This window comes from Perna viridis, chromosome 1 (assembly GCF_037379345.1).
Source record: "Perna viridis isolate PV_CMFRI_1.1 ecotype Kerala chromosome 1, ASM3737934v1, whole genome shotgun sequence".
Classification (NCBI taxonomy): Eukaryota; Metazoa; Mollusca; class Bivalvia; order Mytilida; family Mytilidae; genus Perna; species Perna viridis.
In genome coordinates, this window is record NC_142445.1 from 1,468,078 (window position 1) to 1,495,031 (window position 26,954).

Genomic DNA, 26,954 nt, shown 5'->3' on the forward strand with positions numbered 1-26,954 from the left:
TGTGTTCACTTTTTTATCTTTTTATGTACTATAACAAACTAGTCATCTTTATCAGCTCATTTCCCCACAAACTAGTAATCTTTATCAGCTCTATCTATTTCCCCACAAACTTGTCATCTTTATCAGTTATATCTAATTACCAACAAACTTGTCATCTTTATCAATTCTATATATTTCCCCACAAACTTGTCATCTTTATCAGCTCTATTTATTTCCCCACAAACTTGTCATCTTTATCAGCTCTATCTATTTCCCCACAAACTTGTCATCTTTATCAATTCTATATATTTCCCCACAAACTTGTCATCTTTATCAGCTCTATCTATTTCCCCACAAACTTGTCATCTTTATCAATTCTATATATTTCCCCACAAACTTGTCATCTTTAGTAGTTCTATCTATTTCCCCACAAACTTGTCATCTTTATCAATTCTATATATTTCCCCACAAACTTGTCATCTTTATCAATTCTATCTATTTCCCCACAAACTTGTCATCTTTATCAGTTCTATCTATTTCCCAACAAACTTGTCATCTTTATCAGCTCTATCTATTTCCCCACAAACTTGTCATCTTTATCAGCTCTATTTCCCGACAAACTTTTCATCTTTATCAGCTCTATCTATTTCCCCACAAACTTGTCATCTTTATCAGCTCTATCTATTTCCCCACAAACTTGTCATCTTTATCAGCTCTATTTCCCGACAAACTTTTCATCTTTATCAGCTCTATCTATTTCCCCACAAACTTGTCATCTTTATCGGCTCTATCTATTTCCCCACAAACTAGTCATCTTCATTGGCTCTATACATTTCCCCACAATCTAATCATCTTTATCGACTCTATACATTTCCCAACAAAATACTGTTTATGCTATTTCATGATAATCCATATTTTACAGAAAATATCTGTAAAATTCTTAATTTTTGAGATATTCAAGGAAGGCACTATAGAGATTCACAATCCATTGACTGTAATTTACAATCAAAAGATATATATATAAAAAAAAAGCAGATTCCCTAAAGAAAAAAACTTCTGAAATACAGTAAAGTAATTTGAACCTACCCTTGATTCCTCAGTCATCATGGCAGTCATATCCTGATCACTGATTGCCGGCATCATTGTAATATCCTGATAATAACGTTCAACCCACTTCTTAAATTTGGGTATATCTTTGGCAAATAAGAGTTTACTAGAGGGAGAGTCCTTCCCAAGTCGATGAGGACTTTGTGAACAGGAATCCATGAAAGTCTGAGCTACTACACTTAAACACGAGTCCACAATATTAGATTTGTAAATGTCAAAAACAAAATTTGGGTTCTTTATCACATTGACCCAAAATCTCAGAGGCAAGCTAAAATAAAAATAATTACTACACAGTTATATATAATAGATATAGGATTGTTATAAGAATAACATATTACTTTTTGAAGTATTTATTTAATCCGTTCATTAATCTTTCACTAAATAGTTTATGTTTAAACCATTCTTATTTTTTTTTTCTAAATAAAAAACAGTTCTAAACCTTCTCAGAAAATATTTTAAGTATGGATATCAACTTACGCAGTTTGGTGACACTATAATGATTTACAGAAATTGTAAGACCACATCGTCAGTTAAAAAAAAAATGAGAGCTTCCTTCAATGAAGGCCAACATGTACAAAAAACATTCACTGAACTGTTTTTGAGTAATTGCATGATAAGTGAATAGATAGCCATATACCCAGATATTTTAAGGGGTCAGCAAGTTCAGAAGATGTATTTAAGGGTTAACATACCTATTGGATTTCCATGTGTATACAACTTCTTGGTCCTGAATATTGTGTAATAATGCCTGATCATCCAGAAAATCAAACATGTATTTAATGGCAAGGGGTAGAGCATTCCCTCGATGAGCAATGCTAAATATTCTCTCAAACAGATCATCAACAAACTGTTGGAGTGTACCCTTTGTGGCCAGTAATCTTGTCAGATAGATTTCTGATACCATCTTACTACCACGATCAGTTCCCTCCTTATTGTTAAAGTTCTCTGATTCATGTGGTCGCACCTACAAAACAAATTTCTTTGTTTTATGCAGAATAGGCAGATTACATTATATTGGTTTTTAACTTTGTTGTTGCCTTCAAAAATGTATGTCTTCCCATTCTAAAGTTCAAAGGTTTATAACTCCAACAAAATTCAATGGATAATAAACAGTAGTGAACAGATTATTTGGGAGAGACATAATTCAAAGACTATCTTTTTTGAGATTCATTACATAAAACAAAATTTGATTAACAACATCATACTGTAAATAAAACTGTTAAAGCAGTTTTTGGGGATCTAAAAACTAAAGTGTCTTAGATTGTATAATTTAGTGTGTGGTGGTCAACTTGGGTAATTAATAACTTTTACAGAAGATCAATTACATTGCTTTAAAAAATATAATGTGGTTTCATGCTTTACAGTTTTTGAATTACACGAGCTGAGTCAAGAAAAAATATCTAAATTTTGAACCATAAGCTTGTTGGGTATTGTCTACTTTTTAAGAAAGAAGAACAAACATAAAAAGAGATATTTTTCAGTAAGTTATTTTCTGGGGGTATAAAACTGTTTTACATACAATAAAAAAAACATATAAAAATGGAGTGTATATAACAAATATAATTTAATTTGACAACAGTAATTGACCGACTATATAATCATTTTAATCATATTGATCGTGAAATTGTCACATGGCTTAACATTCTCTCATTTTAGGAGGTATTTGACTGCTGTAAATTTACACTTTACATTGCTCTAAGCAATCTGTAACATGTTGTAAAGGGAGATAAATCAAGTGATTCAAAATGTTTGTTTTTAATGATGCATTGTCTAGACATTGCATTTTTTGCATTGATAAAAATATTGCAAAAATTTCTGAATTTACACTATGTTTTACTGGTATCGTACAGATGTCAAAGGTATTTCACATGTTTTCTACAGATGTCAATGGTATTTTATATGTTTTCCACAGATGTCACTGGTATTTCACATGTGTTCTACAGATGGCATTGGTATTTCACATGTTTTCTACAGATGTCAATGGTATTTCACGTTTTCTACAGATGTCAATGGCATTTCAAGTTTTCTACAGATGTCAACGGTACTTCACATGTTTGCTACAGACGTCACCGGTATTTTATATGTTTTCTACAGATGTCACTGGTATTTTACATGTTTTCTTCAGAGGTCAATAGTACTTTAGATGTTTTCTACAGATGTCACTGGTATTTTACATGTTTTCTACAGATGTCAATGGTATTTTACATGTTTTCTACAGATGTCACTGGTATTTTACATGTTTTCTACAAATGTCACTGGTATTTTATGTTTTCTACAGATGTCAATGGTATTTCACATGTTCTCTACAGATGTCACTGGTACTTTACATGTTTTCTACAGATGTCACTGGTATTTTACATGTTTTCTACAGATGTCAATGGTATTTTATGTTTTCTACAGATGTCAATGGTATTTCACATGTTTTCTACAGATGTCAATGGTATTTTACACATTTTCTACAGAGATCACTGGTATTTTATATGTTTTCTTCAGATGTCAATAGTACTTAAGATGTTTTCTACAGATGTCACTGGTATTTCATGTTTTCTACTTATGACATTGGTATTTTACATGTTTTCTACAGATGGCATTGGTATTTTACACATTTTCTACAGATGTCAATGGTATTTCACATGTATTCTACAGATGTCAATGGTATCACACGTTTTCTACAGATGTCAATGATATTTCACATGTTTTCTACAGACATCACCAGTATTTTACATGTTTTCTACAGATGTTAATAGTATTTTACACATTTTCTACAGATGTCAATGGTATTTTCACATTTTCACATGTTTTCTACAGATGTCACTGATATTTTACATGTTTTCTACAAATGGAACTGGTATTTTACATGATTTCTACAGATGTAAAAGGTATTTCACATGTTTTCTACATGTCAAAGGTATTTCACATGTTCTCTACAGATGTCAAAGGTATTTCACATGTTTTCTACAGATGTCACTGGTATTTTACATGTTTTCTACAGATGTCACTAGTATTTTACACGTTAAACCTTTTACGTTAGATTCAATGTTTAAGATATAGGCAGTATCCATTTCTTGCCACAATAATATAGTTATAATTATACTTACCAAATGGTAAAATTTATTTACACCGGCTATTTCCATCTCTAAAGCTACATTCTGTGGTGTAACTGTCCTGTTTAGTGAAGGACTTCTTGTGGAAAATGGAAAATTGTCTACAAAAATATATTATTAGAAGCTCTGAAGTTTTAAGATAAAATGGAGACAGTTTTTTAATCACTAAATCACATCTGTAAACTTGATAGACAGAAATCCTAAGAATATACTATACCAACAGGTTAACTAACCTCATCAATCACATATTTTCAAATTTGAATTTCTGTAAATTGCTGATTGTATGGGTTTATGTATGATTGTGTGTAACTTATCTGTAACTATTTGTTGATCATTGTATACAAACAGTTATCTGGCTTGTCAATTAAAACCTTCCCTTAAATCATTTCATTTTAAAATAATCAAAATAATGAAGTTTTCATGAAAATCACAAATAATCCTCAGAAAAAAGTTTTACATACCATAGAATTTGGACCCTGATTTCTCTGAGGAGTTGAGTGATGACTGATTAAACTGAGGTTGTTTTGATACTAATGTCATGTAAGCTCCATCATTCACCTACAAAAAAAAAAACATATTAGAAATTAAAGAACCTCAGTGAGCGTGCTCCACACGTCCCCATGTTGGATACTCAAGTAAATTTGTTCATAAGAGAAATACACGTAAAAGGACCCTGATAAAAAAGGAATAAAAGTGTTTTTTAGGTTTTTGAACCTTTATCTTCTAACTAAATTCTGTTACTCAGAATGGCAATTTCATACTCCAGATTGTGATTTCTTCGAGTTTTAGTTAATCCAATGTAAATATCATTGTAGCGGAACAAAACATACACTTGACCTATAACTTATCATGGTGAACTTATATACCAAAAATCATGTCATAATCTGCAAGTGTTTAGAAAAAAAGTCTGAAAAACGGTCATTTCTATAAATTAAGCGAAGTCCAAGGTTCGTAACTTTAGTAAAAATCATTGGAGCAGAACCAACTAAAAACTTGCCCTGTAACTTATCATGGTGAATTTAAATACTAAAAATCATGTCAATATCTGCAAAAGTTTAGAAAAAAAGTCCGGAAAACTGTTATTTCTTTGAATTTTGCTTAGTTCAAGGCACATAATTCCAGTAAAAAACATCAGAGCGGAATGAAACGTAACCTTGACCTGTAACTTATCATGGTGAATTCATATACCAAAAATTATGTCAATATATACAAGCGTTTAGAAAAAAAAGTTTAAAAAACTCTTATTTTTGTGAATTCTGCTAAATTCAAGGCCCACTATTTCGATAAAAATCAACAGAGCAAAACGAAAATTTAACTTGACCTGCAACTTATCATGGTGAATTTATATACTAAAAATCATGTAAATATCTGAAAGTGGTTAGAAAAAAGTCTGGAAAAAGTTTTTTTTCTGAGAATTTTGCTAAATTCAAGGCCTATAACTTTTCTAAAAATCACCTGAACAGAACCAACTACAAACTGCAAGCATTTAGAAAAAAAGTCTGGAAAACAGAAGATGGACTGACGGAATGGCGGACTGACTGATGGACGGGTCAAAAACTTTATACCCTTCGCAACTGCCTAACCTGGGGTATAATAAGTTACATGACAAAGTTGGTTTCACAAGAAAAAAAATGACATTTTTCAATGCAAAAAAAGAAATGTGTGAGCCAGTGTCTACTTAAGAAAATTTTAGTATATGGTAAAAAATAACCTTAGTTGTCAAACAATAGTTGTTATTACCCAAACCTAAAATGAATCCCCATATGGCCCACCTTTATAAAGTTTCTGTCAAAATACCATGTAACTGTGATAAGTAATTGCAGAGAAAACTGTTAAAAAAAAACAGTGTGATGGATGTACAAATGAACAAGGGTAAAACAGTATTCTTCTTCCTTCATAGCGGGGAATAAAAAGTCCCACAAATAGGATCAATTCTTTTGTTAACTCAATCAAATTTGAATGCTTGATTGTTCCAAATCAAGTACATTGTACAACCTACAAAACTATTACTTCAATAAGGCATACCATTACTCTTTAAAATGAAATCTGCACTCAGGGTAATGTATGTACATGAAGTGTGGGCCCTAAACACACATTGGCCCACTAGGGTCTGTGGATAGGTTTTACTTTTATGGCCTAACAATCAGATAAACAATAAGCAGAATACATCTCACTTATGACACCATCATACCAAATATTAGCTGATGAAAGACATGTAAGTATTGACAACAGTCAAATTTCCAACCTAAAGGTAGGCATATGTTCAAATGTTCAAACACAAAATTCTAAAGCTTGAATTGAAAAATATTTCAAATTCAACGGACAGAAAAACATGAACCTACCTTGTAATGGAATAATGTATTGATTCTACGATATTCTCCGTCTTGTTTGGTAGTGTGATCATCATCTTGTAAAATTAGGCGGCCTTTTGTGCCGCTACTCCACTCTGTAGAAGATGGATCAAACAACACTGTAACCATGGAAACAATACATTTATATTAACCACTCTCAGACCTCTGCAGTGTAGCAGACAACAGTTGTCATGGTGATGATGGTGATGATGAAGGGAAAGATTTAATAAACAACCAATGTTTCACTTTTTATCAAGTATAAGGTCAGACATGGATGTATTCAGGGTTAATAGAGGATTTTATTTAAAAAAAAATAAAAGGAATTTTTTTTTATATCTTCCATCCAATCAACTTAAACACTTTCAAAATTATAAACCAAACAGATTCATCTCTCCAAAAAAGGCACCATTTTGTAAATTTAATGAGGTATGTTTTAAAAATTTCTGTACACAACTGTGTTTTGAAGGGGTAAAAGTTTGACAAAATTGTATAGGAGCATACTTTAGTGAAAAATGAGTTGTTCAAGGACACACCATCAATGATGAATATCAAGCTGTTTTCCAGTTAAATAACAAAGCAACAAGATAAATGGAAGTTGTCTTATGCAAAAAGTATTAATTTAAAATTCAAACAAAATAAAATTTTGCTTCAATGAAAACACCTTTTCTTCATTTTGATGGTATGATGCAGATGATATATGAATGAAAATCTAAAATCTAAAACTAAAATAAAAAGAAACATCAGCAAAACACTGAATACATGCTGAAACCTCCACCAATAAAATTCAACATATATTAATGTGAATGAAACAGAACATTAGGACACCCATAAATAATACCACAAGATATTGACCCTATTTCAAGTAACTTAAGTGATAATCTATAAAATCTGAAATCAGAACTTACAAAATGTTGATTCAAATATATAGATCATTTCTTATCAACAAGAAAACAAAAAAGAGTTTAGTTTTCCAGACAAAACAATTGCCTTATAGTTAAGTTACATACAAGCCAATAATATAAGGAGATGTTAGTAAGGAAATGTTAGCACTACATCACAAACCATTATAAAAATCAAAGTGCACCTCAATAAAATGCTGTTTAGAAAAGCACACTGGTTTTTATCATTAATTATCAAAAGATTTCCACTATTTGTTACTCAAAGCTATGCAATGTGCACTTTGATTTTTGATTAGTTAAAGCTGTACAGCTGCGAATTAATGCATAGAAAGAGACATGCCTGGACCGTTAATTAAGACATGCCTTGATAGTAAGTTATAAGGACATACCTGGACAGTTAATTAAAACATGCCTAACCAAGATTAAGTGCAACCCAAGCCGTATATTTTTCACCACCTTTCATGTCACCAATCATCACACAAGCTTTGGACAATTTAGATATTTTATTGATTTTTTTCTACTGCATTTCCGCATTTTGTATATGATATATTAAAGTCCGCGCCAGCAAAAGCTAATTATTCAATTTTGTTTCCAAAATAATATTTAAGGATAAACACTGCAAACCACACTCACACACACAAACACTCAGTATTTGTTTATTATATCTTACAAAGTAATTGTTATATGCAATTATTTTAGAGTTAAGTTTTCTGTATGTTCTAAATGCAATTAGACTTTTGCAATGCATTTAAGTATAATATTAGTACTAAATATATTAATATTGAGATATACTCAGTTTTCATCAGAACTAAAAGAAGTCTGCTTCACACTAACTTCAAAATTATGCTCAAAAGAAACTCTATAACTTAGAAATGTAGTTGTCTACAAGAAAACCAAGTGGAAACACAGCACAACAACAGCAAACCGTGCTGAAATTTACCTAAATCAACATCATCCTTGATTGGACGACTGCTGAATGGTGCATTTTTATAAATAGCATCAAGGATTTTCTCTTTAACCTGAGAAACAGTATCACAGTCGAGTACTTTGACAGGATGGGCCCCTTGATACTGCTCCATATCCTGTACATATATTGTCTGAAAAAAAAATCAGATCAAAATTTTATATTATATAGTATTTGTTTGTTTGTTGGGGTCCGAGCAGCAATATTTCAGCTATATTCAGACGATGAACATGAAATGGATGATAAATTGAACATGAAATAAAAATGGGACGGGACACAAGGATGATAAGGTTAACAAATTTTGATTGCCACAAGACAAAAGGGAGGGATGGGTAGGGTCGGGCAATTTAGCCTCTTGTGGCGGAGCGCAAAGGTTCCTACTCCTATCGAATACCACAGCAGGGTTCTTTAACGTGCGAGGAACGTGGCAACTTTCCCAACACGGTGCACCACTATGGTTTGCGGTCAGATTTTCCGTATTATAGCCTGACAACCCCAGCATGTAACACGCCAGGGGTACCCCATTCCACCACATGGGGCACACATCCCAGTTACTCTGTGGGCAGAGCGCCCTAGCCCCTGGCTAGGGTTCTGAGCACTATTTAGTCGCCTTTCACGACAAACTTAGCGCTGCTGCAGGCCTATTCTTTTAACACCCGGACCTGCACGAGGCTATATTATATAGTAAATAAGGACAAGACATGTTTTAATAAAAATATTTCTGTAAACTCAATGTACTTATTGAATCTGTGCACACTTGATAACAGATGTTGACAAGATTCATTTCTACCAATAAACCTGATTTCCTGAAGTTATTATTTACTACATCAAAGAATCAATAATTTACATCTGTTACACTGTAACATATCTAATTCTGAAGTTTGTGAATAATGGAAATGGACTGAACATATATCTTTTCTAATGAGTTAATAACATAGAGAGCCAGGGGCAATACCTTCCTATTAAAGTCTTACCATTTGTTTATATTCTATTTGTTGTCTAATAAGTTTATCTTCACTGAGTGAGTACCGAGCTTCACTTGTTGCTGAGTCTACAGGACCCTTGGCAACTTGCTGTTTAATAGCTTGATATAACATAAACAAAGGTTCACCAGCAACCTCCTGCAAAAAATAATCAGAGCATGCATCCGCAAATGGTCAGAAATGCTGGTTATTGACCGACAAATTTTGCAAATGATCTACGACAATTTTCCAATATCGGACAAAAAAATTGTCAACCCTTATAAATTACAGTCTGCGTGGTTTTATTCGTGTATAAAGATCCTCTCTACAAGTCTCCTAATTGTTTATTGGCAATTAATTGACAGATGTGTGTCAATCTTAGCTGATGTGCAGCCACTTGTGACTGTGATTTACCTGTAACTTATAATTTGTTGCATAACTGAATTAACAGTACACATGCAGCCCCATTGCGTATAAGAATTAATTGAAGTAACTCGGAGAATCTTCATACATTTATTAGTTTATTAATTAAGAAAAAAGATTGACAAGTCCATCATTTACCCGCCGATCTTTCAGAGGTAACGAAAGCACATGGAACTGAAACTACGAATCAGTCTTTATTCATAATTATTAATTCGTCGATTGAATCGTTTTAACACAGAAGTCAACAGACCATTTAAATCAATATACAAAATGTGTTCACGAATTGCTTTTATAAATAATCAATAATGTTTTTCATCTCTCAGAAGTTTTCGGCTGTTTGCCTATGTGATGAAAAAGTCAGAGAGATACAATGTTTTGTTTACATGTTAGAGCATCTACATGTGGTCAAAACCAAACTTGTTCACTTGCGCTGATGTTTTGTAAAAGACAGAGTATGTGATGAAATAACACACTATCCAATATTTATGTTAAAATAACTACATTGTACATAGAAACGTTTTTTTTTAAGTTTATTTTCGATTTAAGCATGTAAAAGACTGACAAAAACGTCTGCTGAAGTTTGATAAAATGTCCAGTAATGGCTGTCAAAATTTCCGGACCCTTGAATCGAGTCATGGTACCACACAATAAAACAGAAAAGTCCTGAAATCTCTTCACCAACAAAAATGTTTTTTTTTTATCCCTTTCGAAATACTGTCTTTGTCAAAATATATTGTAAATGTATATTTGTAAAATATACACAAAATTTTTAAAATGTTAAAAAGGACATTTGAAAAAATATTCATCAATATTCTTACCTTTAAAAATTTATACAATAAAAATGTAAACCAATTTGTTAACATCTTCTCTGCTACTGACTCATTTCTGAAATAAAATATAAACATTATTTCCTAAACTAGATGTGGCTGAGTACAACAAATGCCTCCGCCACCAATGTCCAACCAGATGCAGAGGGGGCACTTGTTGACTATATCCAATTTTATCAAATATCTTATTTTGATCTTGGATTCAATGTTTCACACTATTTATTTCCTGACACAGTGTGAATATGATTACTAATTAGAAGAAAGTCCAGCTGAAAATTCTATGAAATTTTCGAAGTCAAAAATAATCTTGTCAAACATCACTAGATCAGAAATTATGTAGCACATCAAGATATATTACAATCAAATGTTTTATAAAAAAAATCTCATAAACTACTTGTTACAGAATGATGGAGTGACAGTCAAGGAAAACTAAATGCCACAGCAACATTGTATCAACAAAATTCATTATGACATATTAGAAAAAAATCAAAAATCACACTAAATAAAGTTACTTACCTTCTGAATAATAATTTAGGTTCCTTCTTTCCATCTATAGATCTTTCTATCAAATCACTCAGTAAAGTTTTTAATATACTACAAAAAAATTAACAGTTTACTTATTTAGATGACTTAGGATATGAGTACTGATCACAAAATCTAGTAGAGTCAAGATGCATCAGAAAGTTAACATCCATTTTCATTTTTTTGGTTGATTCTTTTTGTGATTGAATATACATTTTTTATAGTGATAAAACTGTCAAGCTCATGAGGTCAAATAACTTAAAGAATAGGTACTGTCAGACATATTTTTCAGCAAAAATTAATACTCTAATAACTTGTACACAATTATTTTTTCCCTTTCATTTCTACTTACTCTGTACTATATTCCATTTTAGTCTGTAAAGCCACAGAGATCAGAGATGCCACATTGACCTTGTCCTTCATGGTAAAGTTTTTATGACCTTCCAATGTCCTTATGAAGGTCAATAGGAACGTTTTATTGTTGATGAGCTGAGAGAACAAAGCCAACCCTTTCTCCACACTGTCTCGTCTCCTATAGTCAACCTGTAAATCAAAACAGTTTTACATGTACTGCATTTCAGATAAGAAATTCATATATGGTGTTGATTCAAGGCAAATTCTTCGTCTTTTGCAAAAACAAAATGGATCCAGCCATATTTTCCCTGTATTCCTAAAGGTCCGCCACAGATGCTATTGAGAAATTGTAAAGCATAATTGCTGTTAAATTAAGTAGAAAATACAGAAAAAAATGTGCAGGTAAACACCTCTGGACATTGAAGACAGATAAAGCCTGAGATGTAATAACACATACCTCTAAATCTTTGATGACAGGATGATCAGCTGTGTTGTCCTGTGGGAAGAGAACCCTCATACAGTATGTCTGGTAGTTCCAGAATGGTATAGCTACCTGACCATACAAATCACTTGTCAGCTCTGTCATGTCAGTCTGTAACTCAGCAAAAGCTAAAAATATAAAAAAATAATCATAAAAAATAAGAAGGCACAAAGAAGATGGCACACAGAGAACAGAAAAGATGGAACAGAGGGCACAAAAAAAACAAATACTTTGATTATATTCAAATATCTATATTTTCCATCAATTTCTTTAAATAAATAATCTGGATAAAAGTTTCTAGCAATATAATACACGTATTTCCTTCTTAATGCTTCTCTTAATTTGGTGTAAAACTTATTTTGTTTTCCTTAAACAGAAACTGTATTGGCAAAAGAGACCAGCAGATATGGTCATGTCACTCATACCATCTTTATCCTTACCCACTTCCAGTGTGAAAAATGTCATGTGACATATACAAAGGAGATGGTCATGTGACACATACCTTCTTTTAATTCCATAGCCACTTTAAGTGTAAAGAATGTCATGTGTCATTTACAAAGGAAATGGTCATTTGACATATACAACAATGATAGTCATATGACAAATACAAAGGAGATGGTCATGTGACATATACAAAGGAGATTGTCATGACATATACAGAAGAGATGGTCATGTGACATATACCTTCTTTACATTCCTTTGCCACTTTAAGTTCCAGGTTGTCCATCTGATTCTGCATCTTTTTCATCATACTATCATTCTTCTTGGATTTCAGACGATACATGATAATTACAATAATCACGATAAGTAGTAGTAATCCTCCACCACAAGCAATTAGTATGATGTACATAACTGGTAAATCAAATGCATCCTGTTCATACATGAGGGTGCCCAGGGTAAATGTCAAGTTTTTACCAACTCGTACCTACAAACATAAGACATGGTTAAACATAATTCAATGGAAAGTATGTATATAGCTAAAGAGGTTAATCTGAAGATAGAAAATACAACCATATACAACATTATTTATGTCAAAAAGGGACATAACTCATGGAGTATATACATGAAATACTGGTAATATAAATTTGCTTGTATTTTAATTGCCACATCATTAACATAAGGGAAGAATAACAATATATTGATAGTTTTGAACTGAAGGTTTCAACAAAGATGAAAAAGTCTCATGTATACTATCTTTTTTTGATCAAGTGGCTCTGTATTGTCTACATATACTTACAATAACCTCTGGGTGCTGTCCTCCATTGATTGAGGCAGGCTCTGATTTGGGAGGTTTACAACTGAGAAGGTACTGTATTGACTTCACCGTACAGTTGTCTTTTCCTATTTGAACTGCGACCTGAGTGTGATCAAAGGCAGTATCTGTCAAATATTTACCCTGAAATTAGAAAAAGTAGCAATAGATAACACTGTACAAAGTTCACTGAGAATGTTGTTTTCACTACATCTCATTATCTACACAGGAGTTTTATTCTTTTGTTTTATCAAATGTATTACAGATTGAGACCTAAAGTGCTTAACAATAAAATATAGCTACAGTGTCAGTCTCTGTAAGAATCAGGCAGTAGGTGAAACATGGTATGAAAAAGAAACATCATTTTGACAGTGTTATTTGACTACTTGTGTCATCAGAGTCAAGGATAACAGACAAGGTTGTCCATATAAAGCTGGACCATTGAGTTACAATTTAATTAAAATGCACTGAAAATGAATATTTCAAGGACAGATAACTCTGTCAAAAACCTCTTCTTTTTAAGATTCTATTGAAAAATTTCTGAGCAAATAGAGAAAGCATCCTTCAGTGATATTTTATTGTCAGATCGGTTGGGTTTTAACATGCATGTTTCTGATTTTTCCCATTTTGCCTGATTCTTACAAACACTTACACTTAATATTGATAAATATTAAAGTAAGAACTTTCATAAGGTGCTATGGTTACTTTCTTATGAAATGTCAATTATCATTGAATAAATACAATTGATGGCAAGATGGATACATTAAATATGGATTATAGACATCAACTGACCCCAATACTCAAGAAATCTTTACTCTAACATCAACTTACACCAATACTCAAGAAATCATTAGTCTTTCCTTGATAAAGCTTGGTACTTGGATCAAATAACTCAAACTGTGGATCAGGATATACACTGATATTACCAAACACCTCATACTTCTTAACATTATCTAATCTAAATCCAAACTTTAGGTTTATAGAAGGTGTTCTCATTGAGTCCTCTGATCGTTTCCTTCTGTTCAGCATGTCAATATCAAGTAATGGCGTCCAACAAATCATCTCCTCAGTTGTTGTAGCTCTCAAACAGTCCTACAATGTAAATATATATCAAAACAAAACTAACATTTAACTCGCAGCATTCACTACTGGCATTTAATTAAGAAATGTATATGTCAAGGAGTAGAAACTTCTGCTACATCCTTCATTATAACCACATAACTCTTGCATATATATATATAGTAAATAATCTATATTTAGTATAGTATAAATGTAAATGTTCGAACTTGCCCTTTTAAAAGTTTTCTCAGGGGTTTCATTAATTTTTCAGGCAGGATGTACTTTACAGAAAGTAGGAGGTACCAAATAAATTTGGCAAGGGGTCTGAGGGCTGTCCCCAATGGGTTCACGTCCTGGTGGAGGGTCTGAGGGGGCAAAGCCCCCCTGGAAGCTCCTGGATGTTAGCCTTTTTGAGATTTAAATTTTGACTTGAAAATATGGAATTAAGTCTGCAATATTTGCTTCGATTTTGTTTCAAATATATAAATTTGAAATCAAGATATATGATGAATCATAACTGATTTAGTCTCAAAGTCCTGAAATCCAGGAGCTCCCCCATGATTCCCACCAGATACATTTCTAGACAAATGCTGATAAACTTTGTTGACTGTTTAATACTATGCCATTTTATATGAGATTTTGATAAATGTCATATTTTGTTCTTAGGCTTTTATTTACTTGTTACAAAATTTGAACACTAACATATGCAAATAAAAGCATAGGAACAAAACTAAACATTTATTTAATGAAATTCCATAATATGTGGTAGTTCCTAGTGCAGATTAAATAATTTTCATAATAAAACTTTGTTGTTGTTTATTGCCAAATTATTACTGTGACATGTAGTGCAATTGCATGAGTCTTATTTTGAAATGTTGGTCTAAAAATCATAGTCTGATAAGAAAAAGAACACGGCTGACAGTTTTAGTTTGGTTGACTTTTAGACAGACAGAATTTAGAAAAAAATTACAATGTATTTATTTTCTATTATTATACCTCAGTATATAAACATCAATACAAAATTTACTACAGTAAAATTGCTATTTTTCTCCTTTCTCAGTGTTTGACTATTGAGCAGTCCATAGTTTTCAGACTATTGACCAGCAATGTCAACCGCTTTCACGGATTTTAAGTTCCATCACCAGATTGGACGAAAGTTTATATTTATTTGGAACGCTCGGACTTCACCCTCTCTTAATGAAAACCCCGAAATTATCACGTCTGCTCGTTTTGTCTGCTGAAACACAAATGGCAAGGTTTGTCTCCTTAACCGACCAGGATTTGGACACAATTATTGATCAAAAAGACTCTAAAAACACAAAATCCATTATATGTGTGTCGAAAAGGATTTTAAGTGACTTTCTAATAGAAAAAGATGGGGAATTTACGTGAATTGATGATCTTGATTCTGCTAAAGTTGGTGTGGACACTTTAAACACAATTTTAAGGAAATTCTATTGTGAAGTACGTAAGGTGGATGGTACATGTTAAGCCAAAAAATCCATGATAACCCTTCGCTTTGGGTTGCAGAAACATTTTCTCAAAAGTAAAAAATGAAGACATTATAAACAGTGATGCATTTTCCAGTGCAAATGAAATGTTTAAGTCAGTTTTGGTCAAATTATTAAAGGAACGTTACGGGATAGTTCATCACAAAAACACATAATTGTTTCATTTGATTGTTATTCAATAATATTGTTAACTCTTTATTGTTTTTATTTTACTCAATACTGCATACTGGCGCCCTCTTCAACAAGTCGTGCACTTTAACACAGATGAAATTGAATGTTTGCGAGACAATATTCAAATGTGTACACTGTTGCTGTTCTTTATCTTACAAACACCATGTAATTGATGTTGAAGGCTTTCTGCATATTCAAACTCCTATGAATTACTGTGAAAAGGTCAATGAGACAACATTCAGATTAAAATATTGCCAAAAGATGCATGGTTTTCTGGGTTTTGAACATTTTGAGGTGATGAGGGGAAAATATCAGTGACATTCAAATTGAAAATATTGTAAAAAAGTTTTTCTGGGTTATCATTTTGAGATGATAATTCAACTATGAACAATGGAGGGATATGGAGTAAATGTATTACAAGTCTAATGTTTTCGGTATAATAAAATACAATGGATTCCGCTTAATTGCATAGCCTATTTGCCAGTAAAAATTATGCAAATAACCGGGCTATTCTTATAACCGAAATTACGATTTTACCGGAAGTGTGAGTTCAGGTAAGACGACGATACTGTGGATCAACCAGGGATATCACTGTTCAACATTTCTGATCTGCTATTTAATTGTTATAGACCTTCTCATTGTATTGTTCTTTTATCAATAAATAATAATATATATTGTGTTTGTCTTGTTCATTGACTTTCTTTATGTTGTGTGTATTTATAAGTAAAACCATGTGTTTCTCATCTATAAATAGTCAAGTAATTTCCTGACCTTTCTATGAAAGAAAATTCCATATTTTATATTTCAGCCAGGATTCAGTGTAATATTCATCAATGTTTGCAGTTTGTGGGCTTTTGAAATGGTCTGTGTGTTTTTATTCCTCTGTTCAATCACCATTGTACACTGATAGTTGTGTATTATACGTGTCATTGACCTCGATATATTCCTATGAAGTGTGGATAGTATGGAGCACCTTAGGGTAGTTGAATTTCATTAGACATTGTACTGAATGAATGACTTTTAATTTTCGTATGATATTTATGCCTAGTAACCCAAGCTCACTCAAAACTGTTCAGCTCATTAAAGAAAATTAAATTTACATTGATAATCATTTTAGTCGGAAGAATTTAATTCACCCAATCGAATGGCCATCCCTTAAATCATATTCTGTAAAAGTTTGTTTCATGTGTTGACTCATTCTCAACACTAAAAATTCCTGCACTGTCTACACAGATCACAACAAATTCGTGAAAAATAATGGGTATGAGGCATTCCAAATACGAACGGCATTTTTTTACACGTTTTCACAGAATCTTCACCTGTGTTTAGCTTTTTGTTCAGCACAAAATAATCGGTGATTGCTTTGAATTGTTAAGTCACTACATGGTTTCTATTAATGGGCACTGTACGTTAAATCGTTGTAGGTTAAAGTGCTTTGCTGATTAGATTTGACGTGGACCTCGACAAAGACACCCATATAAACAATAATAATCACTAGAGATCGCAACCCGTTTGTGCAAGACCTGACAGGGTAGTCAAGGAAGTTAAAAACCCTTTAGTAGTAGAGATCGCGATTTTGGAGACATATCCTACAGACGGAATGATCTTAGATATCTATTTACTAGAATTTTACTCATGATTTTTTTGCTTTTATTTTATTCTGCCGGTACCACACGCTACCGTAGCCAGATAAAAGTACCAGGTTCCGGCTCTTAATGAAAGCACTGTTTTCTCCAATGATGATGAGTTTAGTTATCTTTCTCCTTCAAAAACTTCAATATTCCACCCCCAGATAATAAGGTTATCTTACCCCTTCAAAAGCTTCACCATTTTCTCCCCAGATAACGAGTTTGGGTTTCTGTATAATGTTTAATCTGGATCCTGTCACATTCACTGGTAATCCACCACTGAAATCACAACATATTTTATTCTTAAGTCACAGTCACTCTTGATTGATACCCCTACTCCCACATTGGATAACATGTACTTTTATGATCATGAAAGATTCATGCAAATTCATTTCTGTGGCGAAGGAAGAGTAACAGATAAGAACGGGTATCCCCATATTCATAAACAACAAAGTCCATGTTTTGCTTTGTGAAACCCCCAAGATTGATTTGGATACAAATCTAAGAGGAGATGCGCAATAAGAGTATGTAAATAAAGATTCTATGAAAGTTTAATTGAATTCAAATGAACAGTGTAGGAGGAGTAATGGATAAGACATGGGTCCTTCTCTGTTTTGAAGGAGGTCAACCTACCTGATTATAGTTTTACGTGGTCTAGCATCTCTAATTATAGGATCATCAATAAAGGTGAAGGTCAGATTACTATCTATTATGTGTTTGTCAAAGGTGACTCGTAATTTTCCTATCTTTGTTTTGTTGGAAGCCTCCGTCACACAAATTAACTGTTCTGGTAATTTCCTTAAAAAAAAGAAACAATAAGAAGTTAATTTACAAGAACAAATATATTCAATCCTTGATAAATAAATGATATACCTTAAAGAAGCTTACTAAAAAATGCTTTGATTTTTACACAACTATAATTGGGTACCATGTCTATATCTCCTGGAAACATGTATGGAAAGTAAATTTGTAATTCACACTTAATTTCACTGTATTTACTGTCACATATAGGAGGAAGTATTGTCTATAAAATATAATATAGGGATATGTCACATATAGGAGGGAGTATTGTCTATAAAATATATTATAGGGTTATGTCACATACAGGAGAAAGTATTGTCCACAAAGTATAATATAGAGATATGTCACAAATAGGAGGAAGTATTGTCTATAAAATATAATATAGGGATATGTCACATATAGGAGGGAGTATTGTCCATAAAATATAATATAGGGTTACGTCACATATAGGAGGGAGTATTGTCCATAAAATATAATATAGGGTTATGTCACAAATCGAGGGGAGTATTGTCCATAAAATATAATATAGGGTTATGTCACATATAGGAGGGAGTATTGTCCATAAAATATAATATAGAGATATGTCACATATAGGAGGGAGCATTGTCCATAAAATATAATATAGGGTTACGTCACATATAGGAGGGAGTATTGTCCATAAAATATAATATAGGGTTATGTCACATACAGGAGGGAGTATTGTCCACAAAATATAATATAGGATTGTGTCACATATGGAGGGGGAGTATTGTCCATAAAATATAATATAGGGTTATGTCACATATAGGAGGGAGTATTGTCCATAAAGTATAATACAGAGATAAGTCACATATAGGGGGGGAGTATTGTCCACAGTAGTATTTTATATTGTACAAACTTGCACATATTATGAGGAATAAGATTCTCTAATATTCATGCAATAACCCTTTGGAGTATAGCAAATAAAAAAAAATCATGTACTGGTGAAATCAGTATTAAAATAACAAAATACTGTTTCCACTTGTTACAAGTTCTCTATAAGTTTATGTTACATGTAATCATTTGTAACAAATTTTGATAGAAGATATTTGTTCATTCTCAAGTTGTCAGGAGGAGATAAATCTTAGATGTTGTCTAGGACTAGATCAGTTACATTTTGTGCTAACACTACACATTAAAACAATTTATCAACTAACCTTGTCACGATACATGGAACACCATCAATTTCTATCACTATATTAGTGCCAGCATTGACATCGTGTCCAGAAATAGTAATTACTGTACCACCAGACTGTGAACCTTGGGTAGGACTGATACTAGTTATATTTGGAGCCTGAAAAAGAATATTGAATAATATGTATGTACCACCTTAGAAAAATGTAACTTCAACACTGAACAAAGCTCATGTAAAATTCATGAGAAGAATTTAATCATCATCGATGAAAAGAAATTAAAAGGAAAAAGTGTATCTGAAAGGGGACTCTGAAGTACAGAACAGGTGCTCCTAATATTTTTTGATTTATATACAAACCACATATGAGAAGATCTGTTTTGATTCTGCCAGATATTGTCCATTAACTGTAACTCGTACATGCCCTCTTGGTAAAAAATCCTCAAAATACTTCCCAGTCTCACAAACAATCCTAAAAAAAAAATTACAAGCATATCAGGAAAACTGTGAAATATCAGTAGTAGGATTAAGTATTTAAAATTAAATGCACTTACTAAATTATACTAATTTTTACTTGCATGAATGGTGTTTTCTTTTATATAAAACTGCTCTTTCTCACTTTACCTGCTAGGTGGGTCATATTTTTCCCTGTCTGGTGAACATGGTATACCTGCCACATCAACATAGCTAACAATATCAGGATATGTCCTCCCTAAATTCTCTCCTATAATGGTCAGTTCTGTTCCTCCCATCTTTGGTCCAGATAATGGAGAAATCTATACAGAAAACAAATACTATCTACAAAGTTTTCATTTGTAACTTATTTGGTATACTATCTTTACAACTTTGAATCAATTTGCAAAAAAATTAGGACATGTGGATGTTTAGTGTAGCCAAGACTCCTGATGTTTATTATAAACATGTAATGATACGTGGAGCCACACCTCCTGGATCTGGTCAAAAACTTACACTTTTTATTTTAAGAACATGTTGGTGTTGAGTGGAGCCAGAGTTTCTGGCAATCTACAAACTTACACTGATAATTTTAGGATTAGGACATGTTGATGTTGAGTGTAGCCAGAGCTCCTGACGTTTTTCACAGACTTTGTTGGTTGTACATTCAGTACCACACCACCCACAGTTATATTCTGTTGGTATCACTAGACAATCACCACAGCTACTTCCCATCATCTCACACTTAAAGATGGTCACTAAAAGATATTAAATTGTGAAATATTAAAACTTTGGTCAGTGTTTAAGAATACCTACTACATTTTATACTTTTCATCAAATTCGACTGAAGAAATGTAAATATTTAAGGGATGTTTCTAATTTCTGAACAGATTATACACTTATAAACTGCTTAATAAACTAGTCCAAACCATGTAATTGAGTATAACCTGTTCAAAAAATTAGAAACAATCCTTACAATTTAATTTTCATTAAATTAATGACAGTCCAAATATTAATAATTTATTCTTAATCAAATCATCATTTGTTTGGAATTATTCAGTTCTAACATCATTGGGAATTTTTCAGACCCTTCTATAAGTTTACGTTATCTTCCCTTGTATTTCCATAGAAGATCTTCTTTAAGGTCAAAAGGGTAAAAAGCGAACCTATACCGACTGTGTTGGAAAAATGTTTACTGTACAAATACTTTTTTCACCAAATACACACATATTTCTACATGTAAATGCAATAATAATTACCTTGTACAGGACCAGGATTGTCCAAGGACTTCCTTAAATCCTTTGACCCCCAAACTATTTTAAATGGAACATTCCACGATTTTGTATTTTCCAAATAAGAAAACTGAAACATAACAAAGAAACATTTCTACTAAAAAACAAGATCTTCCTATATAAACTGACTTGCTCGTATTTGTTACAATGTTTCAGATTTAACAAGAGAAATATCTATATAACCGAAAAATTACTACATCAAGGTTTTCAATACAAGCTTGTAAAAACTTTCGCAAAATTTTTCAACTTATACAAGGAACTCATTCTCAAATACAGATGTCAACGATTAATATGTGCTGGTATATTTTATGGTAATATTATTCATAAAGCACAGAAAGCTCAATAATCACCTAATTAGTTAATTAAACTATTGAATAGGCTAATTTGTAAGGCATATAGTTAAAATATTGTTGCAAAATTGAAAAAGATAGCACTTTTTGGTATTAACATTGATTCACTCATAGAGTCTTTACATAACAACTAACACATTATATTTAAAAGCATTTTTTGGCATGACACACTTGTGTCCTTATTGTACGACTTTGATGTAACTTGAATCTCAACCCTGCATGGGAAGAATTTGGATTTATATTACATACTGTGAGGACTAAACTTTTTGTAAGTTTAAATTGACCTGAAGCTGGCATGTAAGTTAACGACTAGTAATTCTTTGTGTGTGCATTAGTGTAATGTATTATCATTTTCTATATTTCTGTTTTAACAAGGGACTCAGGCCTTTATGAACTGTATTTTGGAGTCTTTAATAATGTTTTTTTTTTCTTCAGTGGCCAGATTTGAATGGGAGAGGGTTGTGATTGTACCAAAATACTTTAACCCCGCTGTATTTTATGCCTGTCCCAAGTCAGGAATTTCTGGTCTGTGTATAGTTTCATATTCACTTTCAGTTTACTTTTATGTTGCTGGAGTACATGAGGGCAACTATTTTGCTGTACCTGTGTATAATGTTGTTTTAGGGCCAGCTGCAGCCTGGAGGGCCTACAGCTGACATTTTTCATCCCAGTGAAGTGGTTGTCTCTTTGACATATTCACCACACCCATTCTTGTTATATTCCAAAAAAATTGAAAGCTGGACTTTTTGGGATATTTTAATATATTTTCCAATCCAATTTTCAGTAAGATAGAACCCTATCCTGCTTAAATAATGGTGAATGATATATATTTCAGACTTTGTATCAGAGTTCTAGCAAATACTACACCATAGAATGGTGCTGTGTTTTCAATATGATTGAGGTATAGACTCTAAAACACGGGAGATAAATTAACTTATTTAATGTTAACCTTACCTCCAAAGGATCACACTCCAAGACCTTTTCTTGTTCAGAGAAGGATATTAACCTGGCTGGGACAAATTTTCCAGAACCAATACTGAAGTAACAGTATAAAGGAATCTGGAAATCCTACAAAATAATCAACATAAATAAGATCCCTTGCTAAGTATGGAAATGACAGTCAAACTCGATTCAGGTTTTAATTTAGACTGCGGTCAAGTTTTTAATCGTCTGTTTATAAAGACTCTTTTCTACTTGTGTAAACCACATCCCTAACAGGTCTTGTCTTTGGATTACAACTTAGTCTGTTTTAATTGTTTTACGATTGGTTTAAACAGGTTTCTGAATTTGACAGATTAAAATTAACTGTACTTAGTGTCCTCAAATATGTGTAATTACTAAGTGCCGATTGACAAAGTACATAAAAGTTTCACTTACTTTGAGGTTATAAACAAAGAGGGTGACTTTCTTGGGATTACCAGACGGCACCAGAATTCGATTAGAAGATGTTTCAATTCTAGGACATTTTTTTGGTCCAACAGTGTGTTCATGTAAAAACCCTACACTCTGAAAAGATAAAGAAAACATTACAGATATCATATTGTGTCAAATCTTTCAATTCACTATGGCAAGAATCATAGTAATGCCATCAAAATGTACATGTTGTATACATTGAGTTCATGAAGTGTAGTACAAGCACAGTCCATTTACAGAAGTGTTGTATACATAGAGTTCATGTACGGAAGTGTTTTATACATAGAGTTCATTTACAGAAGTGTTGTATACATAGAGTTCATGTACAGAAGTGTTCTATAAGCACAGTTCATTTACAGAAGTGTTGTATACATGGAGTTCATTTACAGAAGTATTTTATAAGCACAGTTCATTTACAGGAGTGTTGGATACATAGAGTTCATGTACAGAAGTGTTTTATAAGCACAGTTCATTTTACAGAAGTGTTGTTTACATAGAGTTCATGTAAGGAAGTGTTTTATGCATAGAGGTCATTTACTGAAGTATTGTACCTGTACAGTTCATGTACAAAAGTGATGTATAGTACAGTCATGTACAGAAGTCTTGTATAATACAGTTCAAGTCAGAAGTCTTGTATAATACAGTTCATGTACAGAAATGCTGTATAGTACAGTTCATGTACAAAAGTGCTGTATAGTACAGTCATGTACAGAAGAAGTCTTGTATACATACAGTTCATATTCTGAGGTGTTGTATTTGCAAAGTACATGTACTGAAGTAATGTACTACTTAAGTACATGTATCATATTTTTACTGTATATTCAGGCAATATTTCAATTACAATCACTTGAATATAAACCTTGTGAAGCTTGTGCATCAGTTTTAATGTGCTATCTGAGATGTTATTTAACTTTTACTTTCTATATTAGTCACATCATTAGATAAATGCCCAGAAATATCACCAGATGAATGTCATGGTGATATTTTATATCATTAGATGAAGGTCATGGTAATATTTAAAATTATTTGAAGAATATAAAAACAGGAGATGATAGTATGATTGCCACTGAGACAGTCATCCACCAAATACCAAGCAACAAACAATTATACTTCAACAGGTTACCACGTGGTCTTCAATGATGGGCAAAACCCATACCATAAAGCAATCTGTAAATGTCATGGTGATATTTTATATCATCAGATGAATGTCCTGGTGATATTTCTTATCCACAGTTAAAAGTCCTGGTGATATTTTATATCCTCAGTTTAAAGTCATGGTGATATTTTATATCCTCAGTTTAAAGTCATGGTGACATTTCATATCCTCAGTTTAAAGTCATGGTGATATTTTATATCCTCAGTTTAAAGTCATGGTGACATTTCATATCCTCAGTTTGTCATGGTGATATTTTTGTTTAGGTCTATAATGATGGTGCTCCAGTAGTAATTGCTTATCTTTCAATGGTACATAAATACTTACATTAGAGGCTGCAACAAATTTATCAGTTTCACTGCAGTCCTGAAGTGGGTAATGAGTACACAAGTGATTCTTAATACACCATGTACAGTTGAACTTACTTAAACTACATTTATAACATCTGAAAATAAACCAAAAGTTTTATATAAAACATATGATATGGATTTAATGATGTATGTATGTATAATTTTAATACTTAGTAAAATCGAGACTTGTGGTAATAGATAATAATCCACCAATAGAAACAATCACTAACCCTCACAATACTGCATTTTTTTCACTCAATTTTACCATAATATTTGCAAACTTGTGGCAGTACAAATGTTAAATACATCAGGTAGTAACAAGTACTGGCATCAATAATTCAGCATAACTAATAAAATGTCATTTTCAATCTACTGTAATTGTTTCAGTGTTACTATTTCTGGAATCTTTTTTGATGATTTTAATATGGATCTTAATCTCCAGATATGTCTGGTTCTAATTAAAGGTTTTATTAATAAAATTTTCTATTTTCTGTTATCACTCAGAATATTAAGTAAGTGTCGTTTATGATAACCCTAATCAGAGAGGATTCAGTCCTGAGATTGATCCTGATCAAGTTGGCCTTAAATTTGTTTTTGACTGACATAAGGTCTGTAAAAATATCAAAATGCTTTTACATCTTTAGTAGGTAAATGATTCACTGTTTTCTTTATTGTAAAATGATAGCAATGGTCATATAGCTTTGTCTGTAGTAAGTGATGGTTGTCACTAACAACTACAGATATATGTACATTTTACTGTAGAATCTGTCAAGAATTCTCTTAACTGCCAACTAACATGAAAACTATTAAACTATATAGACAGTCATAAAGATAAACTAGGCTACTGAAAAAGCTGGTATTAATAGAACTGTATCAGTAACTTTAATGTTTTGGAATTTCCAAAAGCATCATCAGAAATACCAACTATCTATAATTTTCTTCTGTGTTGCTTTAAAATCAATCTATTCAACAAAATAAAACAGTAAATTAAGAAAGTTGTTTTGTCTTTCAAGATAATAAAATTAAACAGCAAAGAGTAAATATAACCTATATCAGAAATGTATTAAGTAGAACAAACTTTTGACTTCAGCTAAAAGATATGAAGACCAGTTCCACATATAAGGTTAGGAGAAAGCTATGTAGCGGAGGCACTGATATGAAACTCTAAAAATAAAATTTATCAGCAGCAAAAAACTTCGTTACAGAATGAAATTTTTCCTGAAAATTGATGTGTTTTTTTTTCCCACTATTGATTAAAAAGAAGATCCTTGGAATGTCATTAAACTAATATGATCTTTTCCTGGGTATCTGTTGATTTGTATATATCTATTGAGTTTATAATTGGTCTAGACAATCATATGGTTATATGATATATATATCAAAAGGCTAAATCCTACTATATTGGAAATGAAGACAACTATTGAAACTTGTTTACTAATAGCTCCATTCATTTTTATTTTGTTGTGAATTACTTTTACTTGACTAAATAGAAATTTCATGTTTTTTAGAATCAAAATGAGAAGATAATTGACTTGAATGTCAACAAGTATATCCCTGTCATTAGTCTGTAAATATTACAAGTACTGTCTATTTCTGTTCCATCTTTTACAATAATCTTGTAAGTACTGTCTATTTCTGTCCCATCTATTACTATAATCTTACAAGTACAGTCTATTTTAGTCCCATTTATTACTATAAACTTACAAGTACTGCCTATTTCTGTCCCATCTTTTACTATAATCTTACAAGTACAGACTATTTCCGTCCCATCTTTTACTATAATCTTATTAGTACAGTCTATTTCTGTCCCATCTATTACTAAAATCTTGTCTATTTCTGTCCCATCTTTCACTATAATCTTACAAGTACTGTCTATTTCTGTCCCATCTATTACTATAATCTCACAAGTAATGTCTATTTCTGTCCCATCTATTACTATAATCTTACAAGTACAGTTTATTTCTGTCCAATCTTTCGCTATAATCTTACAAGTACTGTCTATTTCTGTCCCATCTTTCGCTATAATCTTACAAGTAATGTCTATTTCTGTCCCACCTATTACTATAATCTTACAAGTACTGTCTATTTCTGTACCATCTTTTACTATAATCTTACAAGTACTGCCTACTTCTGTCCCATCTTTTACTAAAATCTTACATGTAAATCTAGATGGCCATCATGCCAATGCTATGTAATATGCCAATCTCTAAAAATACACATAAAAAGACACCCAAAAACCCAAAAGTCATAACTTGTTACAGCATGTACATCTACAAATATATCTCAGTCATCTCAGTCATTTGACTAAATATGGCAGGAATCAGTCCAGCATTTCAAACACCTATTCTATGATTGCGGAATGTTGAAAATAGTCTAAGTCCCTAACTCCTGCAACAAA

General features: G+C 32.2%; 1 protein-coding gene across 3 annotated transcripts in view; it reads right to left on the reverse strand.

The window, feature by feature from the left end:
• LOC148626796 (plexin-A2-like) overlaps positions 1-26,954 on the reverse strand; it is a 100,815-nt gene that overhangs the window by 5,909 nt on the left and 67,952 nt on the right. For 2 of the 3 annotated variants that reach the window (XM_088591980.1, XM_088592070.1), the window contains exons 9-32: positions 24,534-24,651; positions 23,018-23,146; positions 22,595-22,708; positions 21,258-21,360; positions 20,581-20,756; positions 20,170-20,321; positions 19,906-20,017; positions 19,571-19,707; positions 18,228-18,392; positions 17,777-17,873; positions 14,057-14,317; positions 13,211-13,369; positions 12,658-12,898; positions 11,950-12,101; positions 11,491-11,681; positions 11,133-11,210; positions 10,608-10,674; positions 9,379-9,525; positions 8,381-8,537; positions 6,533-6,660; positions 4,652-4,748; positions 4,185-4,291; positions 1,779-2,050; positions 1,066-1,354 (exon numbers count right to left, since the gene is read on the reverse strand). In XM_088591980.1, coding sequence (XP_088448106.1) covers positions 1,066-1,354; positions 1,779-2,050; positions 4,185-4,291; positions 4,652-4,748; positions 6,533-6,660; positions 8,381-8,537; positions 9,379-9,525; positions 10,608-10,674; positions 11,133-11,210; positions 11,491-11,681; positions 11,950-12,101; positions 12,658-12,898; positions 13,211-13,369; positions 14,057-14,317; positions 17,777-17,873; positions 18,228-18,392; positions 19,571-19,707; positions 19,906-20,017; positions 20,170-20,321; positions 20,581-20,756; positions 21,258-21,360; positions 22,595-22,708; positions 23,018-23,146; positions 24,534-24,651 — 3,649 coding nt within the window. The remainder of the gene's footprint in view (positions 1-1,065; positions 1,355-1,778; positions 2,051-4,184; positions 4,292-4,651; positions 4,749-6,532; positions 6,661-8,380; positions 8,538-9,378; positions 9,526-10,607; positions 10,675-11,132; positions 11,211-11,490; positions 11,682-11,949; positions 12,102-12,657; positions 12,899-13,210; positions 13,370-14,056; positions 14,318-17,776; positions 17,874-18,227; positions 18,393-19,570; positions 19,708-19,905; positions 20,018-20,169; positions 20,322-20,580; positions 20,757-21,257; positions 21,361-22,594; positions 22,709-23,017; positions 23,147-24,533; positions 24,652-26,954) is intronic. The other variant, XM_088592151.1, reaches the window with a different exon arrangement.